At 43.8% G+C, this 20,024-nt stretch overlaps 2 protein-coding genes across 2 annotated transcripts; one reads left to right on the top strand and one right to left on the bottom strand.

The window, feature by feature from the left end:
* Positions 1–862: 862 nt before the first annotated feature.
* On the top strand, positions 863–1,436 carry LOC119363762. The gene has a single exon (XM_037629131.1). It carries the CDS (start codon positions 1,004–1,006, stop codon positions 1,250–1,252), a length of 249 nt encoding a protein of 82 aa, XP_037485028.1. The 5' UTR covers positions 863–1,003; the 3' UTR covers positions 1,253–1,436.
* A 77-nt stretch (positions 1,437–1,513) lies between these two features.
* Positions 1,514–16,017, bottom strand: LOC119363761 (Fanconi anemia group D2 protein-like). The gene is made up of 30 exons (XM_037629130.1): positions 15,195–16,017; positions 14,846–15,100; positions 14,547–14,759; positions 14,327–14,458; positions 13,510–13,639; positions 13,382–13,428; positions 13,209–13,310; positions 13,007–13,114; positions 7,254–7,396; positions 7,065–7,159; positions 6,897–6,978; positions 6,727–6,778; positions 6,578–6,658; positions 6,000–6,095; positions 5,811–5,914; positions 4,844–5,306; positions 4,728–4,763; positions 4,441–4,648; positions 4,158–4,291; positions 3,886–4,072; positions 3,554–3,786; positions 3,358–3,453; positions 3,153–3,248; positions 3,039–3,071; positions 2,783–2,905; positions 2,589–2,649; positions 2,419–2,474; positions 2,241–2,297; positions 2,008–2,128; positions 1,514–1,845 (listed from the first exon to the last, which is right to left on the bottom strand). The coding sequence occupies exons 1-30, from the start codon at positions 15,942–15,944 to the stop codon at positions 1,700–1,702; spliced, it is 4,440 nt and encodes a 1,479-aa protein (XP_037485027.1). The 5' UTR covers positions 15,945–16,017; the 3' UTR covers positions 1,514–1,699.
* Between the last annotated feature and the right edge of the window lie 4,007 nt (positions 16,018–20,024).

Raw genomic sequence — 20,024 nt, 5'->3', positions numbered from 1 at the left:
GTGCTTCTTGTTTCATGGTTGGTGAGTGTATTCGGTACCTGTTATGCGTGGAAAGACAAAAAAAAATGGCCGATCAAGAATAGTGTTAAACTAGTGTCGACGTTGGAGTATCAGTGTTCGCACCAAGCAAATGTTTGATTTCCGTAGTTTTTACATCATGTTCATGCATTCTGAATCTGTGAGCACTATGATCGTGTCTGTACTTCTAATTTTTTGTATAATTTGTCGATGCATATTACCATGACGAGGAACGTGTCCTGATTACTGAATTTTTGTGAAACAAGACATGCATTCTGAATTTGTTTCAGACATGTAGAATTGCATTCTGAATTCCTGGTCGGGATAGAAAATGCATGCAAGCTTGAGTACGTATTTATGGCGTGGTGTGTAAACTCTGTCTCTGTTTGATTCAAAATTCGAAATTGAGCAGAGATGGTTCGGTTTTGCCAACTCAGGTGCGACATGGAGAAAGATTGGGCTTGATTAAATGAATCGTGGAGGGGAAGATTGGTAAGGTGCGGAGAATTAATGAGCAGCAGCCAGTGTCAGCCCAGAATCGTCGCCAAAACGGCCCACCCTGTCTGTGGACGTCTGAGCAAGACCGGCATGGCAGACGTGGCCATGGGAAACTGTTCATCAATCTCTATACGGGAATAATGCCTGGGCCTATATGCAAGTGTTTGTGGATCACGAGGCCTACGAGCGGAGAGGATAGCACCTGTGCTCGCGCTCAGAAGATCACTTCCGAAACACATCTAACTTTATTCCATCATTCCAACTGTACAATACCACGGCCCAGCTTAAATAAGCGGCCCAGTACAGTAGTACACTAGAAATCCAGGTCCAGACGAGCGAGCCCATCCGCACAAGCTTCGGCGAGCCGGCAGAATCCTCGTCCAGTCCGACAACCAAGCCGGCTAATAACTGTCGTAACCAGTCAGTCATCTTCAACCTCCAGATCCGCGTTTGGCCAGCGAGTCGCACAAGGGAGGGTTGTGATCCGATGGGGGCGGTGGTGACCGCGGTGATCGCGATCGCGGCGGTGGTGCTGGGCTGGATCACCATCGAGATGGCCTGCAAGCCCTGCCTCGAGACCGGCCGCCGCGCCATGGACCGTGCCCTCGACCCCAACTACGACCCCAACTACGACCCCGACGACTCCCCCGCAGCCAACTCCACCGCGCCACCCACTAGCGAGCCGCTACTCGCCGACCTCTCCGCCTCCGCCGCGGCGCCAGCCAAGGCCATCTGATGCGTTTCTTGCTCTCAGCGTCGTCAGTGCACCAATGCTAGGCTTCCCTTTCATCCTTACTCCAGCCATGTTTGTCTATCTATGAGTTTGCGTGTTTGGTTCTTGTGGCTTTTGTTATGATGTGACAAGAACTTGCTTTATGTTATAACATGTTATGAAATGAGATATGGTGGTGATCTGTATATAGGATGCCCTGTGTATGCGGTCCTGAATTCCTGATTGAGACTTCCAGCTTTCTATGCAAAGCAGATGATACCCTGATTTACATTTCTGAATTGGCATTTCAGTATGTCGTGGGAGCACGGTGTGCATTGCAATGTACTGTACATACATGTCAAGAGTAAAATCTGTGGGACAATATATATGATTACATTGGAGACATTTCGAGATTGGTACCGTGTGTGAGGTCAATCCTCCAATGGTGTTGCCTCGTTTTCTGTCTCATCATCATCCACGATGTTCATTTTCGTCGGCTGGAGTTTCAGGATCAGTCTCCATCTGTTCTTGTTCTGCATCATTTGGGCCGTCATCCACGTCGCCATACACCTGAGAGCTTACCACATGCCCATGCAAATCCTTGTGCTTCAGATTACCTATCACAAAATGGAGAAAAGTAGTTGGCATTGCTGAAAATCGTAGATCCAAATGAGATATGGCTGATAGTGTTGTAGTAGTACTAACTACGTAGCTAACTGCAGTCTGTGTATAGCTAGGCATAGTTGTGAAGAAATTGCAAATCAGATCACAGTGTTTACCAATCCAGCAACGCTCCACATTAGAGCAGTGTTCCAGGAGGGCCTTCACTTGGAAGAGAAACCGCTCCATGGATCTCTTTGTGGCAGGTATCTTGCTCGTGATCATTGTTCGCTTGTAACCCTAAACATCAAAATACTTTTCTAAGCATGGAACACATAATTTATGGTATGAACATCGATGATCAAATATTATCGATTGTGCCTGGTGAGAATTAAAAGGTTATCAATTCTACCTTTGCCTCTGCACATATAGTTTGGATTATTCTTGTCGCTTTCTGAAGTTCTTTTATCTGCATAAGTTTTACTCGTCAGTACTAACAGTAAACAGCCACTGTAATTTGGCAGGACAAAAGGCAGCTATTGAGTGGTGCTAAAAGAAGTAAGTAACAAATAACATTTACAGTTATTTACCATTTGAACTATATCGTCGCCACGTTGCCCAAACTGCGTCTCCAGAAAGTTGAAGGCTGCAGCAAAAATAAAAAGGAGCGTTAAACTGAACATGTTTTCACTCAAAGGCAGCAATAAGAATACACACCTAATGAAAGTATATGAAAGCTTATCAATTCACAGGTTCTCACCTTTAAGAAATGAATCAATGAATCGCCCCCCATATTTAACTGCCATTGCATGCATAGCAACCTATATTTTGTGATTCGATGTGAGATGCATCATTTTCAACCAGCAGTCTCATACATCACAGTACACCATTTCCATTGCATCAGGTAATCAATTATATTAGTATCTCTACAAGAGTGACTTTATTGCAACTTACCTTCTCGTGAATCTTACATATATTTGTCAGAGACACAAACACGTTTACTGATTTGACAATTTCATCCATAACATTTTCCACTGCTACTCCTGATTGTGATGTAGTCTTCAAGGCTTGCTTGATCTGGAGAAGAGGGAAGAACTTGCTCAAACATTAAGGGATACTTTTTAATATGTTTAGAGACAGCAAATGCAACATAGTGCTGACAGTAGGGTAAATATTAGCAACTAAGTGTAGAATGTGTAAAACAACTTACCATCTTGTTAAAATTCCCAAGATTCTCCTCATGCTGCATTAGTAACCCAAAAAATACAAGAGAAAACAAATAAATATCGGATATTTGAAAATGCTCTGGACATCAGATACTTACCAGCACACGGTACCACGAGTGGAAAGTGGAAGAACACAATGTTGGAAACCCATGCGACAGTTCTTGGGTGGTACTTTTACTTTTGAGCGAAGCTACCTTCAATGATGGAATAAAATTCTAAAAATGAGTGTTCCAAGGCGAAAAGAACAACAACCCAATTGATATCGACTCTGATAACATGACCCAACAAATCAAGATGGACCACCTGAGGCAACACCAAGCAAGCCAGCTCATCAAGCAGAACTGAAGTCGACTCACTATTCCTGAGGTATATTTGTAATATCCTTGGTATAAGATCACCCTGACAAGCAATAAACATGGAACTTGTTAGCCTCTTAGGAATTAGTCATGCATGCTTATAGGCGTTGCACATTTATATGTTAAAAAATGTTTTAGCTTACTTTACTCTGCCATCCATTTTCAGTATCTTCATTAGGGAAATCAGAAGTTAGCAGCTTATGAGCTGATAACCCAAGCTGCTTCTTTACCAAGGGAACAATCTCTTTGGAGCATCCTACATGCATATTCTTCCCATTTGATTCCCCAGATTTTTCCAACAGCACGATAATGGAATTTAAAATAGATTGCATGGTAATTAGCACGTCAGAGGCCAAAATGTGTGAGAACAAACACACTGCAGTAAGACATGGTATTGAGATTAGGAAAAAGGTCACTGCAGTAAGACATGGAGAATCACTTTTGGCAGTTGGCACAGATTGCAACTGCTGATTACCTGCATCCATAATAGCCTCAAACATTTTAAATGCCCCACAGTACAGATAATCAACATTACTAGGGACCAGAGGTGGACGGAACTCAGAAAGATCATCATCGAAATTTTCAGTTGGCTGGAAAGTCTGTAGCAGCTCCTTCAGAGCTGACATATTTGCTTGATTTAATAGATCTGGCGTGCCAAGTAGCTGCAAAAGGTGCCATATTATGTTAATGCTACAATTTGAGTCATCTTTACTATCAGAAGTAAGAAAAAGATATCCATGCTACAACCTTCCTGTAGCAGCCAAGAACCTCCTTAAATACGGAAGTGGCTATTGAAGACTTGGAGACCATCACGTATGGTATGTGCGGGTTTCCTGCTGAATCCGAATGTGAACTCCAGTTGTCTGGGCTGCTATCTGATCCTACATAGCAATAGTAGTGCCCCATTGTGTTATTGATCAAAGCAAAGGAAAGGAGGGGTACAGCAGTACAATGCATTGTAGTATTGTAAAAAATTCATACTATTCACGATAGAAGGAACTAGAAGCAGAAAAGGATAATCAAAGCTTACTGTCTTTCATCATTGAAACTGATCCATCTAGATGCTTCCGTAGACTCGAGAATAGTGGCTGGATTTTGCTAAGAAGATCTTCTGTGCTCTTTTGGCAATGAGCGCGAGTGGATTTTGCTTGAGAATTATTAAAAAATGGCTTGCTTGATGGGTTTACATGATCTAGTTTGTTGTTTAGATCACGTAGAAGATAGAGATATAAAGGCAGCTGAATAACGAAAACAGAAAAACCTCAATAATGACACCATACTTTAGTAGCTATATATTATGTGGTTGAAATCAAGTACCTCAGATTCATGATATGGATAAGTTGAATCTTGAAACTGTAAAATATATAAATGAGAACTTGACCATAAAACTTTAAAAGAATCGAAGAATTAAGTCAAACTGAACAAATGCATACCTCTGAATACTTTAATAAGGATAAACAATTCACATGGAGTGTTCTGAATTTAAATCTTTGCATATCCAGCTGAACTGGTGCTGCCATCAAATCTATATGCCCAAGCTCACCAGGATTATTAGCCTCGCTTTCAACATCCTTCGACGTCATTCCACTTGGCAATGGTCGTGAAGATGCTTTCTTTGTTTCTTGGGTGATCGTTACACCTGCTCTTTTAAAAGCATCCAGTATCGTAGATTGTTTGAGCTTCTCATCAGAATTCAATTTATCTGAAGCTGCTTTGTCCTTGCGGCCCTTTTGTCTTTTGTTGGAAGATGGGCCCTCCATGTTGTCTTCCCCCATTTTCTTCCCAGTGTTGAACTTGCTGCTGCTAGTTGACCCAGAATAATTCCCAAGATATCGCAGCTCAGGTAGAGATAGAGGATAAATTTTAAGAACGGTGTTTAACAAAATCTCGAGTAATCTGCATTTTTTTTCAACAAAAGAAGTCAGGTGCATTTGGCAATCATGTCATAATATTATGGCGGGTGCACTAGACATGATAATCCTAGACATATCAAGTCATACATGTTCCTTTTTCTTTATTAAGCTCTCTAACATCTAATGCAAACTGTAATAGAATGTTTCTGTTCAGACTTAAAAATATTTATTGACAAGCACAGATGAAAAAACTTGCCTGACATGCTTGAATCAGAAATTTTAAAGAAACAGTACAAAAATTCACCATCCAATCCCCCATTAATACCCCCTGTTCTCCTTCATAAGATGTTTTACACATTTCAGACACGCCCAAAATAGTTCAAAGCGGACTGGCTAAAACGTCTTATAAAAAAGAACGGAGGGAGTAGTATTTAGTGAAAGGTTGGTTCTTTGATAAATGATGATGAATACAGTACAAGTAGCATGCAATATCTATCCAGGTGTAGTAGATATGGTACTCTCATCACTGTTCAAGCAATACACTCACATTAGATTTCTCAGACGCTTCAAAAGTTTAACTGCTGTCTCATCCCTTACTCTTTGTGACACATTATCAACTCTGGCCGCAACTTGTGTGCTGAAAGCATTAAGCTGCCAATGATGCCACCAATTTCAGATATAGATATCATATAATTTCAAGCGTTTAGTCAGTAAAACCAGAAGATTCAAAACATACCAACTCCCTAATCCAGTTTATCGCAAAGTACAGTGAGTGACACACTGTTTTTTTCTCCAGTGCTGACAAGCTTCCCCATCTAGATTCATCCAGGTTCTGTCGGTTCTCAAATCCAAACCAAGATTAATTATTTTTCAGTCACGGAAGGACATCTCTCTGATAGTATAAAACTAATTTTGGAAGTTACATTTGCACTAATATATTTGCATTTGTTATGCTTTTCAAAACAACTTTGAACCCTTGACATCTGCAGTTTGATAATTTTTTTATATGAATGGTAGAGATTGGTTATATTAACCCAGAATTTGTGATTTACCATTTATTATGAGAAACTATTATAGTATTGTTGATTACATGTAGGCCAGTTCTAGAGAAACTTTTCGTCAGTTCTAGAGAAACTTGCAATTTATTTGTGGCACCATTCTGTGTGTGTTCTGGCGGAGCAAAGGCAGGTTGCAGAATAATATTTAAGATACATAATGCAACAAAACTAAGACTTAAAAGAATGGTGTTCCTGTATAATTAACAAGTTAGGGGTATCGCTTCAAGTTTCTAGAGAGCAGACTGAGCGGTATAACCTTTGTAGAGGGAAGATGCAAAGGACAGCCAAGGAGTGCATTTATTCCACCAAGTGAGCCTTCACTTCCTGAACGTTCAATCTTCGATATAAACAAGAAAGTTAGTTTGACCATTAAGACATGCTGGATTACAAGGCTATGGCACTTACGGTAGTTAGAAGTAGAAATTGGGAAGGAAGGATCTGCAAGCAGGCTTGAGACCTGGTATGAGCATACATAACAGTATTATAATAGACCAGTATAGGTCATATTCAGACTAGTTAGTAACCAAGTACCAACCAAATAATGACCATTAAGGCCTTAACAGCTAGAATTGTACCTTTGTTGCGAGGTGGACACTAGTGGCAAAATATTTACGCATACTGGGGAGATATTTCCATCCAAGTTCATCCATAATTCCCCTGAAACCAATGTGTTGTCAATTACACTTGTACTTTCATCATGTGTCAAGTAGAAATGTACATAACTGTCAAAGCATCTTGCTAACCTTCAATGCTCTCGCAGAGATATTTTTCTGATAGCTGGCCATCCTCAAGATCAGCAAGAAAAAGGGTATCAAATTCTGCAACATGTTCTCCAACCCTGAAAAGGCCAGTTAGTGAAATGAGCTATCTTACATGAAGAAACATGGATTGTCTCCTTTTTCCGCATGCAGTAGCAACCATTTTATGCTTACCACTCAATAATTGCAGAATGAAGAACATTGCTCTCAAATAAAGCAGATAATTCATCATAGAGAAGAATTAAGGGCAACGTCACAAATTTGCAGGAGTTAACAGTCATATTTAGCAGTCCCAGGGCCTCCTCACAATTTGGTTGCTGCCAAACAAAACAAATTTATAACTAATAAAGCAACACCAGTATTTCATGAAGGCGGAAAAGGTAGCTGCCGTGATCTCGGTGTTGAACATGTTAATGTGGAGGCGTCAAGGGTTCCTGTCTTGCGCCTCACACCTGAATATCTAGGGATAGATCTCCTGTCCTATTACAACTCCCTTTATCCCGATCTCCTCTCTCTCTTGTATTCTGTCCGGTTACAACAACGGACTGCCTTGTACTTCACGTTTACAATCTATATAAACATCGCGGGCTCCCGATCAGGGGGTTGAGACGCTTCATTATTGCTTTCATGGTATACAGAGCAGGTTTCTTCCACCACGTCTAGCCTCTCCTCATCGATCTCCCAAAACCCATCTCGCTGCCATGTCTACCTCTGCCGCTCCGGTCTCCTCCGGCCTCAACTACAACGTCTCCGAGCCGTTCACCCGGACGAACTATGTCCTCTGGCGAGCCCAGGCGCGATCCCAGATAATGGGCGCCGGCCTGTATGGCTACATCGACCAAACCACGGCAGAACCTCCCAAGATCATCACCACCAAGGACAAGGACGGCAATGATCAGGTGATCACCAACCCTGCCTATGCCCCCTGGTTAATTCAAGATCAACAGATCGTCGCATATCTCCTTCGAAATCTCTCCAAGGAGGTGCTGGTTCAAGTTGCATCGATGGAAACATCACATGCGATTTGGACGGCCCTGAGCAACATGCTCACCAACGCCCAGAAGGGCAACCAGCCGGCGGCAACCTACTTGGGGCACATGCGTGCTCTCTCGGATGAGCTTGCGGCAGCAGGCAAACCGATCGGGGAGGACGAGCTGGTGTCGTTCATCCTCACGGGGCTTGACATGGAGTATCAGCCCATCATCTCCGCCTTGGACGCACGTACTGATCCAGTCACCGTCGAGAACCTCTTCGCCATGGTAGCCAATTTCGACCAGCGCGTCGAGATGTTCCATGGGACAGGCACTGGCAACTTCAAGTCCTCCGCTAACATTGCTTCTCGCGGCCGCCAGGGACCCAACAAAGGCTCTCGTGGTCAGCAGAAGGGTGGTGGTGGTGGCGGATCTCGTCCAGGTGGCAGCGGTGGTAGCTACAACAACGGCGGCGGCGGCTACAACAATTCTGGCTACAATCCTAGCGGCTACAACAGCAACAATGGTGGCAGCAGCCACTATGGTGGTGGTGGTGGCGGTGGCCATTATCACCAGGGAAACAACAGCGGCGGCTACCCTCCTCGACGCAACAACAGAGCGCGCAACAACTTTCAGGGGTATGAAGGGTATGAAGGTCGTTGTCAAATTTGCAAAAAAACCAACCATATCGCCAAAGATTGTGATTGGCGTTATGCTGATGACACATCCCAAAAGAAAAAAGTTGCTGCTGTAGCTGATGCATCGTATGGTGTCAATACCAATTGGTACTTAGACACGGGTGCAACAAATCACATCACCGGAGAACTCGACAAGGTGATGATGCAAGAAAAATACCGCGGCCACGATCAAATTTACACCGCAGCAAACGGTGCAGGTATGAAGATTAGTCATATTGGTCAATCAATTATCGAAACTCCACATAAAAATCTAGTTCTGAAAGATATCTTGCATGTACCCAATGCTTCCAAAACTCTTCTTTCCATCCATCGTATTGCTCTTGATAATAATGTATTTCTTGAGTTTCACACGTTCTTCTTTTTGATCAAGGATCAGGTCACGAAGAGAGCTCTCCATAGGGGTACATGTGTGCAAGGACTCTATGCGCTGCTTCCTCAATATTGTCAGTTCAACAAACAAGTCTATGGTGCCATCAAGCTTTCTGCTGAAAGGTGGCACAGTTGTTTAGGTCATCCCTCGTTTGCTACTGTTCATCAAATTCTTAGTAAAAATAAACTTCCAGTTGTTGGTGAGCGAAATTTAGAAACTATTTGTGATTCTTGTCAAAGAGCAAAAAGTCATCAGTTGCCTTATCCTATTTCTACTAGTGTGTCTACTCAGCCATTGCAACTTATTTTCTCTGATGTTTGGGGTCCGGCACCCACCTCCGTTGGTAGACACTCTTACTATGTGAGTTTCATTGATGATTATAGCAAATACACCTGGATATATCTTCTTAAAAAACGTTGTGACGTCTTCCAAGTTTTTCATAACTTTCAAGCACTTGTTGAACGAAAGTTTGATCGCAAAATCCTTGCCATGCAATCAGACTGGGATGGTGAATATGAGAAGCTTAATTCTTTTTTTCAAAAGATAGGAATTCCTCATCACATGTCCTGCCCGCATGCTCACCAACAAAACGGCTCCGCTGAACGGAAACATCGACACATTGTTGAAGTAAAATTTTGGGACGAAGGTTTCTCACTGCAGTACATCTTATCAATATGTGGCCTAGTCGCACTATTGCCAATGAAACCCCCACTGAACGTCTTCTTCGCGTCACACCAGATTATAATACACTTCGTGTTTTTGGGTGTGCCTGTTGGCCAAACCTTCGTCCCTACAACTCTCGAAAACTTATGTTTCGATCTCAACAGTGTGTCTTTCTTGGTTATAGTGCACAACATAAAGGTGTCAAGTGTCTTGATGTGCCCACCGGTCGTGTGTACATCTCCCGTGATGTTGTATTTGATGAAGCTCAATTCCCGTTTGCCAAACTTCATCCGAATGCCGGAGCTCTCCTTCTAAAGGAAATACTTCTCCTCCCATCCCATCTATCCGGCATTCCTCCTGTGGAACTCAATGATTGTACTAACTTAAATTTGACTAATTCTTCTAATCTGTCATCTGAGTCTGCTGCTACAGGTGAAGAATGTGCTGAAAACGGGGTCCAAAACGGTGCCATTTCTGCTGAAAACAGTGCTCCATTGCGCCCTGTAGCTGTCATGATGGAGCCGCTGCAATCGTCTTCGGGATCTGCGCTTCCAGTCGTGCCAGGGCCGACAGGATCTGCGCCGGGATCCGCTCCTTCGTCCCATCCTGCGCCTGCGCCTGCGCCTGCTCCGCGCCAATCCCGTGCCAGCCCGCATTACCAACCAGGTTCCCGGCTGAACCTCGGGTCTACACCCGGCGGGCCCCATCTGCGGCAACCGCACTAGACGCGCGCTCCCAGCTGGATTCCGCCCCGCCCGGATCCTCTGTGGCCATCCCGTCTTCTCCTATGGTTCCGCAGGCCGCAGAAGATCCTGTGCCTGGTTCCTCGGGATCGCCAGCCCCGATCCAGGGGGAGATTGCCGGTTCTGTTGATGCTGCTGCGTCTGGATCTTCTGCGCCAACGCATGCTGTTGCTACACCACCTCGTACACGTCTCCGTGCAGGTGTGATTCAACCTACAAATTATAAAGTTAAATTTGGTTTGGCTGCTTCCACAGGAGAATCCCGCACATATAAGGAAGCTCTTGCTGATCCTAGTTGGAAAAAGGCTATAGAGGATGAATATCATGCTCTTCAGAAGAATAACACGTGGCATTTAGTTCCCTCACGGCAAGGTAAAAATGTGATTGACTGCAAATGGGTGTTCAGGATCAAAAGAAGGTCTGATGGCACGATTGATCGTTATAAAGCCAGGCTTGTTGCAAAAGGTTTTAAACAGAGGTATGGCATAGATTATGAAGATACTTTCAGTCCTCTTGTTAAGGCTGCTACCATTCGTCTTGTTCTATCCATTGCTATGTCTAGAGGATGGAGTCTTAGACAGCTAGACATGCAGAATGCGTTTCTTCATGGTGTTCTGGAAGAGGAAGTGTACATGAAGCAACCTCCTGGGTTTGAGGACAAAAACAAACCGTCTCACATATGCAGGCTTGACAGATCACTCTATGGACTGAAGCAAGCCCCCAGAGCATGGTACTCTAGGTTGAGTACAAAACTACAACAACTTGGTTTCACTCCTTCAAAATCTGACACATCACTGTTTATTTACAATAAGTCAAACACTTCAGCTTTTGTGCTTATCTATGTTGATGATATTATTGTCACAAGCTCATCTAATGAAGCAGTGACAGCCCTCTTGTCAAATTTGAACCAAGAATTTGCTCTTAAGGATCTTGGTGACTTGCATTTTTTCCTTGGCATTGAGGTCAAGAGAAACAAAGAAGGTGGTCTTCATCTTTCTCAGGAAAAGTATGCTACAGATCTTTTGAGGAGAGTTGGGTTGCAGGGTTGCAAACCTGCCCCAACACCTTTGTCTAGTTCAGAGAAACTCACACTTGTTGAAGGAGAACTCTTGAATCAAGAGGATGGCACCAAATACAGAAGTCTGGTGGGTGCACTTCAGTACTTGACTCTCACCAGGCCTGATATCTCCTTTGCAGTAAACAAGGTTTGTCAGTATCTTCATGCACCAACCACTGCTCATTGGACGGCAGCCAAACGTATACTGAGATATGTGAAAAACACTCTAAGTGTTGGTATAACCTTCAGTAAGTCACCATCCACTCTTGTTAGTGCCTTCTCTGATTCTGACTGGGCAGGTTGCTTGGATGACAGAAGATCAACTGGTGGCTTTGCAGTGTTCTTTGGTCCCAACTTGATCTCTTGGTGTGCAAAGAAACAGGCCACAGTTTCCAGATCTAGTACTGAAGCAGAATACAAAGCACTTGCCAATGCAACAGCAGAAATTATTTGGGTGAAGTCTTAAGGAACTTGGCATATATAACATTCGGACACCTTGTCTTTGGTGTGACAATCTTGGTGCGACATACTTGTCAGCTAATCCTGTGTTTCATGCACGTACTAAACACATTGAAATCGATTATCACTTCGTGAGGGAAAGAGTTGCTAACAAGGAATTAGACATTCGATTTGTTCACTCGAAGGATCAAGTTGCTGACAGGTTTACAAAGGCACTGGCTACAAGGCCGTTTGAGGAGTTTAAGCGTAATCTAAACTTGCGCAGTTCAGATTAAGGGAGGGTGTTAAACATGTTAATGTGGAGTCGTCAAGGGTTCCTGTCTTGCGCCTCACACCTGAATATCTAGGGGATCTCCTGTCCTATTACAACTCCCTTTATCCCGATCTCCTCTCTCTCTTGTATTCTGTCCGGTTACAACAACGGACTGCCTTGTACTTCACGTTTACAATCTATATAAACATCGCGGGCTCCCGATCAGGGGGTTGAGACGCTTCATTATTGCTTTCACTCGGATATTTTAGATGCAAGAAGCACAGCTTGAGACAAAAAAGGGAATCCAGCACCAGGTTAGGTATACAATTTAGGTGTGTGTTCTTAATGCTGATGCTTGCTTCACTTGTATAAAACCATGGTACTACTTTGTCCACTGCTCATGTTATTTTTGAAGCATCTAACTAACAGAGTATTTCTTTAATTATCAGTAGGAAACTCTTACTGTCTAGTAAGTAATGTCATGATTTATATCGTACAAGTATCACTTTCAAATGAACTAGCACAGGACATTAAAAGTTTTTGGCTAATTTTAAAGATAAATAGGTGCTGCTACAGATGCTCCTGTAAATGCTAGCATTTACATACAAATGTATTTTTATACCCAGGAGGTCAAAAAGTGACAGAATCATTCAGCATGGTTGTTTTAACACGAAAGCAACATTTATCTTGAATTTCATCATGACCAAGCAAACCTGAGATGATGAGTAGTTCACAGCAGCATTTGCATCTGCAATAGCTGAAACTATCCTTAAAGCCCCAATTATTCCCATTCTCTTATACTTCATATCTGGATTGCTAACCTACAAAATGCAAGCAGACACGGAAAACAATAATTGAAAGCCATAAACCCTAAAAAGCCTTCTTGGATGAGCCTAGTCATAAATGTAATCATACCTGTTTTCTCACTACCATAAGAAGTTCATTAGCAACAGAAGAGCCACCTGAACTAGTATTGAAGCCAGCAGCCAGTGCCAATTGACAGAAGATCTCGTAAACCTACTTTTTTCATAACCGATGTTTATGATGAGGAAAAAATAGGAGTAACGGATTAAAAATATTTCACAAACCTTTCGAAGATTATCTTCATGAAAACTCTCCAGATAATCTAAAATACCTATGTAGTAAAAGTCAATGTAATTCAAATTATTCCTCAGTAGCAAGCACTAAATACATAAGACTTCAGAAATAACAATACCAGTTATATGTGAAGCTATAGGGATGAGTTCCTCAGAGTTGTTGGATGTCAAAGAAATCATAATATCCAAAGCAGAAGAAACTTCGTAACTGACCCCAGAACCTATATGAGTTATCAATGAGCCTACGAGCTGCACAAAATGGTAGGACATTACCAAACAAAGAACAGACAAAATATATAAAGGACAGAAAACTGGGTATGAAACATAAGAGAAACTGGTATATGCGCCAAGAAAGTTTAATTGGATGGATTTCCCAACAGAAGGATGATAGTCTACCTAAGCCTTATAGTTTGCAGATAAATGTAGAAAAATTCAGCTACAAACCAATAGCTGTCCAATCACCACCTTAAATGGTACTACTGCAGCTAATCTGACAAGTGACAACACAGAACCTTATCACTCAGATGTTTCATTGGCACAACAGTGGTATTTTGGCAACTACGACGACGATTGCACAGATTACTTTTTGAATTAGTTAATTAGTTCTCAAATGCAAGCCAACTGGTTGAAAACAGTAAAACTATACGAAATAGGAAGCAGTATCAGAATCAGAATTTCTAAACAGCCCTTCCAAGAATTATGTTCATTAGCTCATTTAGTAGAGCATGTTCAAGTTTTATTTCACCAAAAAAAATGTAAATATATGTGATATGCAACAAAATTCGGTAAACAGCCTATCTGAAATCCTGAATTATAGGGAAATTACTTTTTTCAAAAATCAACAGTGCATACTAACCCAATTTGCCTACATTGGTAAGTTCTTGATTTTCAGTACATTCACGACAGCAAACACAAGTGTTGGCAACAAAGGGGTACCTCTTGCCTGGAGAAAGTATCACTGAATTCTTCAAACAAAGCCGTGAACAAATAGGTAGCAAATTCTCTAGCCTTGTCTTCCTTGCAAGCCAAGAGGTAATCACTCACTGAGAGATATGACATAAAATGGTCCTAGTGCAAGTTTTTATGTCTCAGTCAGCATGGGTAGGCAAACATACATGGTCACTTGACAGTCATTACGAGATACCGAAGAACTGACCTTTACTAATTCAGTATTTCCATGAATGCATTGGTGAAACAATGTCTCCCGGATATATCCTTGTAAGATCTTGGATTTCAGTATTTTCTCAGCACTTTTCTGCAGAGCACCCCCATTGGCATATATGAGCATGATGAGCCAAACATCAATCACTTTGTGATCCCTTGCATGGTCAACTAATTTCAACTCCTTCAAGAAGGCCTCACAAAGCATCTGCATCAATAACAAAGCAAATTCCAGTTGAAACTCCAACGTGCAGTGCTGCATTTCGAGATACAGTGTAGATTAAGATACCCTACATTCTTAAACCGGAGGCCTGATCTCAAGGCATCAAGGATTGCCCCATCAGTGTTAGTTGCTGATGCCTTCCCTTTCAGCTTCTTGCTCCGAGCAGCACGTGGATCCACCACACCAACAAACTTCAGTTGCTCGCGGATCTGCGATATAATCCTGCCAACATTGGCTGGTGTGGCAGACAGCAACAAGAACCTGAGTAAGTGTGGCATCTGATCTGCATGAATCGTCCGGATGCATGATATTGCAACTGTAACCGCCTTCAAATATTCCCACAGCACAAGACAACTGTTAAGCCACAATGTACATCATCATACACAAAACAAGAAGAAAGAAAATCGTTGCAACAATCACCTGCTCCTGCAACAGCGCGTCGAGGTTAAGGTTTGACAAAGTGTCGAGCACAGCAACCACGACTTGGGAGTCCTCCTGCAGCAACTTCTCCAGAGCGGAGACCACAGCAGCATGGCTCTGGTCGCCCACAATCTCCGGGATCGAACCGATGATCTCCTTCTTGAGCCGGGGTGGTGCTACCGACAGCACCTCCACGAGCTTGGTGACAAAGGTGTCGGCATCGACAAGGAAATCAAGCCAGCGGAACTGAGCAACGATAAGCCTCCCCACGTCGTCCTGCAGAGGCACCCCATCGAGCGCGTCGTCGTCGAAGTGCTCGGGCAGCTTGTCGAGGAGGAGCCCCAGGAGACCGGGCTGGAGCGCGGGGACGGAGAGGAGAACCCGCGCCAGGCTCTGCGACCGCGGGGAGGTGGGCAGGAGTAGCTGGCGCAGCCGCGTGGGGGACTCGGCGAAGGCGGCGAGCCCCGCGAGGAGGCGCGCGGGGAGGTCTGCCACGGGGTCCGCGGCGAGCGCGCGGGTGAGGCGGGGTACGAAGGTGGGGGCCGACGGGAGGGAAGGGGGCAGGTGCGGCGGGACGAGGAGCGTGCAGCCGGCGTCCGCAAGGAGCGCGGCCGCCGCGTCGACGACGGAGGGTTCGGCCGGGGTGGGCGCGGACGATGTCGCTAACGACGGCGGCGGCGGCGGCGGCCCGGGTGCTGTGGGCGCCGGTGGTGGCCGCTTTCGCGGGTTGCTGCGCTGCAGGAACACCATCGCCGATTGCCGCTACCACTAGGAAGCTTCTTCGGGATTTTTGGGGGAGATTGGGGGAATGAAAGTTTCGCGCCACAGATACAGAGGGAACGCTTGTTAGGGTGTGTTTGGTCGTGGAACCAACTGTCATGGAATGAAATGGTTCCGTTTCAGAAGAACGGGTCCATTCCATTTCTGTGTTTGGTAGGAGCAAAAGAGAGTAATGGGTTGGTTCCGTTTCGGTGTTTGGTTGGAAGTACGGAGTGTAAAATGAAATGACATAAATTTATAAATTTCGGCAGCATGTCATTTATATTTTCAAAAAAAACAACATAACAATATATATTGACAAGTTTAACATATAAATGACAACACATAAAACATATATTTCAACAAGGTCAAATAGTTAAACACATTTGACAACCATACATGTGTAGTTCACATATGAAGCTCTCCAAAAGCAAGCAAAGTGCAATAAAGCCATACATGTCCAAGTCATACTTGACAGCCACACACGCCTAGTTCTCTCCAAAAGCAACCAAAGTGCACTAGGAAGCATACATGTCAGGTTCACATACTTGACAACCATACAACCATATCGAATTTAGAAGTTCTTCTTGATATACCTACTCACCCAAACAGACTTGTTGGTTTGGGAAAGTTTCATGAAGGCTCTTGCAGTCTTTGGGTTGTCCACAAGATGCGCATAGTAGTGGGCTACGTGCTCTTCATTAAAATCTGGCAATGTGGAGACTACATCCCAAAGGTCATATGGTATGTCATCATCATCTCCACTAGACTTCACAAGCGCATCAGCCACAAGTTTGAACCCATCTTTAAGAATTAAATTAAGTGGATCTTCAGGAACATGCTTTACCTTAGCCTTCTTTTTTGGTGGTGCTTTGGGGATAGAAGATTCACCAACATTTGGTGACGTGTTGACCTCACTGTTCTCCTCGTCTTCAAGATCAATGAAAAGAAGATCATTGCCAGATCTGCCATTCAGCCCCTTGGCCCCAATTGTCCCATAAATGGCAGCCATGGCATGATAGTGCTCAATTGGGGTATTCAGGAAGGGGGCATCAGCTTTGTGGGTCTGCAAACATTGTGCAAAATGATTAGCATAATGCAAACATAAAACGACATCAGATTTGTAGGGTGAGAAGCATACCATACAATGCCCTGCATAGTGCTCCTCGCTGAGCCTAATTGTGCAAGTATCTTCATCCCATAGAGCTCCACTTAAATTCTTCAAATTGACCACCTTCGTCCAAATCTTCCTCCACTTCTTGAGATGGTTTTTGACTTGCTCTCCGGTGACAGAAAGCTTGAATTGCTTGTTCAAAACAATAGCACATTGTCTATGATGCACGTCCCTGAAGCCACTTGACATTCTCTTCCCATCAGCAACAAGACTAGTCAAAAAACCAAGCATGGTTTTTGTCATGGCATTGGTCCAAACAATGATCCCAACTCTCCCGGAGTTTGCACTTGCAGCTTCAACACTCTCCATTTCTGTCCAAATAATAAAAGATACAATCTGTCCAGCCATCAAATAAATTCAAATGTACTTGCATAAACATCACAAATACATGGTTCAAATTTAGTAAATGATAGAATCTGTCCAGCGATCAAATAAATTCAAATGTACTTGCATAAACATCACAAATACATGGTTCAAATTTAGTAAATGATACAATCTGTCCAGCCATCAAATAAATTCAAATGTAGTTGCATAAACATCACAAATATAAGGTTCAAATACATGGAGTGTGCCACACTCATAGATTAGCATACATTAGTTGTCTATCTTCCCACATTTGGGCTGCCATTTGCATCCTATGGTCTACCACGGCCCTAATGTCACTTGCTTGTTGCCTTGATGTTCGAATTGGTTGGGTGGTCCATGTCACTTCCGGTATAATAAATTCATCAATCTACCGTCACTCATAGAGATGAGTGCCTAAGGTTGAACAGCTCCCTATCATTTTGGACTGGATTGTTGCCCAACTCGTTCAAATGGTACCTCACACCACGAAAAGGGGGTAAGAACCCAGGCTTTGCTCCATAGCCAGCATCAACTAGGTAGAACTTGCCTAAAAAAACAATAATTGGTGACAATGGTTCTTGTAAGGTAATAACAAATGGACAATTTTGTATCCTAGGCAACTTCTTACCCGGTGGTACTTGTAAGCCCCTCTCATGTGTTAATGCATCAGCTAAAACAGTTGCATCATGTGCTAACCCTTCCCAACCAGCTAACACATATGTGAAGCATAGATCAAAATCTACCGCTGCCATCACATTTTGAGTGGTGAAGGCCTTCCTACCCCGAAAAGAATGCTCCACATCTTTGGTAACACCTGCTCGCACATGTGTACCATCGATAGCTCCATACAATCCTATATAGTGACAGGTACTAATAAATGGCATATCATATAGCCTAGATAGCTAACGAATAGTTTCTGAATTTACCTTAAAATAAGGGTCGAATCGATGATTTCCTGCAATTTTTGTGGGGGTCTCCAATGATGGTGGCGTTATGTAATCATTACGAAGCTCCCCTATGGCATGGAGAACCTTTCTAAAATAGATGCTGGTTGTGCCGTATGATCTACAAAAATTGGCTGAAATAACCCTATTCCGAAGGTTATGCCCAATTGTATGCAAAAACATCGCTAATTGTTGCTCCACGCTAAGATGTGGACTGTCTTCTAGCAATTTGCGATCCCTGAGTATGCCACACAAGCGAAAGAACGCAGCTCTTTCAAACCTTAACATGTTTTTACATAACACATCACTTTGCCAAATTTTTGGATCTAGGTAATCATATCTGATTCGATCTCTTTCATGCATTGGGCCATATGTAATACGTGCTCTTCTCTTCCTTATTATAGCTCGAACAATGACTGCAATTGCAGCAAGTGTGACAAAAACAGCGGCTCCCCTAACCATCCTTTTTCTTTTGTTCATCTTCTTGACCATCTACAATTGATGCATGCTATCAAAATTATTACACATCACCACATATTGCAAAGATGTACTGGACAAGACCAATTTGAACAAAAGATGTACTAGACAACAACAATTTGAGCAAAAAAAATGCACTGGACAGCAGCATATACAAGGGGAGAGGAGGAGGGATTTGTACCTTCAAGAGAGATGGGTGTTCTTGACTCTGCCGCCACGCCGGAGTAGCACCTAGACCCCTGCCTTCTTCCCAAGTATCCTGCAGATCGAGTGAGGGGTGAAAAAATGGATCGAGGGGCGGAGGCGCAGAGAGGGAGAGGGCCAGTGGCGCAGAGAGGGAGAGGCACGGCGGCGCAGAGAGGAAGAGGGACGGCGGCACGCGAGAGCTGTAGAGGGGCGGCGGAGCAGAGAGGGAGATGGCCGGCGGAGCTGAGAGGGAGAGGGACGGTAGCGCAGAGGAGAGGGAGGGACGATGGCGCGCGAGAGCTGTAGAGGGGCGACGGAGCAGAAAGCGAGATGGCCGGCGGCGCAGAGAGGGAGAGGGACGGCGGCACAGAGGAGAGGGAGGGAGGAAGAGGGGCGGCGACGCACCTGTGCCTTCGGAGCAGAGCAACGATAGGGTTGCGGGAGAGACGAGCGGTTCCGCGTGGTTTCGTCGATTTGGAGGTCTCGGTGAATTCCGGATATGAGGCGAATATTCGCTACGCGGGGACGACTAGGTTCTGCTTCCGTTGGGCTACCAAACGCAGGAACGAGGCCCAGGAACGGGTCCGATCCGTGACATTCCGGCCCGTGACTTGAACCAAACACACCCTTAATTCACATCATTGTATCACGTTCAGGACCCTCTGACACATCGGGTCAGATGATAAACCTTGTGGTGGGTGAGCAGTTCCCAAACTCTTTGAGGGCTTTTTTGCAAAATAAGTGTCAACTTTAGTAGTAGTAAAATTTTGTACTAAAGTTTGCATAAAGTTGAGACACTTATTTTGGAACGGAGGGAGTACATATTGGCTATGATCTGTCAATCATTAAGATGCAATAGCATGCATTTAGTCTCCTTTTTATTTGATGAAATGTTGCAACAGGCAACCTTGGACCCAAGATACATGAAACAGAAGCTGGAAGCTT

Source organism: Triticum dicoccoides, chromosome 2B (genome assembly GCF_002162155.2).
Source record: "Triticum dicoccoides isolate Atlit2015 ecotype Zavitan chromosome 2B, WEW_v2.0, whole genome shotgun sequence".
In the NCBI taxonomy this organism is placed as follows: domain Eukaryota; kingdom Viridiplantae; phylum Streptophyta; class Magnoliopsida; order Poales; family Poaceae; genus Triticum; species Triticum dicoccoides.
Note: the sequence above shows the minus strand (reverse complement) of the source record. Positions and strands in the feature narration are given on the sequence as shown.

Excerpts from the sequence above, each read along its gene's own strand:
- LOC119363762 (XM_037629131.1), top strand. The coding sequence starts at position 1,004 with ATGGGGGCGGTGGTGACCGCGGTGATCGCGATCGCGGCGGTGGTGCTG.
- LOC119363761 (XM_037629130.1), bottom strand. The coding sequence starts at position 15,944 with ATGGTGTTCCTGCAGCGCAGCAACCCGCGAAAGCGGCCACCACCGGCG. Across the intron at positions 13,311-13,381 it reads ATGAAGATAATCTTCGAAAG|GTTTACGAGATCTTCTGTCA; the intron begins GTTTGTGAAATA and ends TGAAAAAAGTAG. Across the intron at positions 2,906-3,038 it reads TTGGGAATTTTAACAAGATG|ATCAAGCAAGCCTTGAAGAC; the intron begins GTAAGTTGTTTT and ends CCTCTTCTCCAG.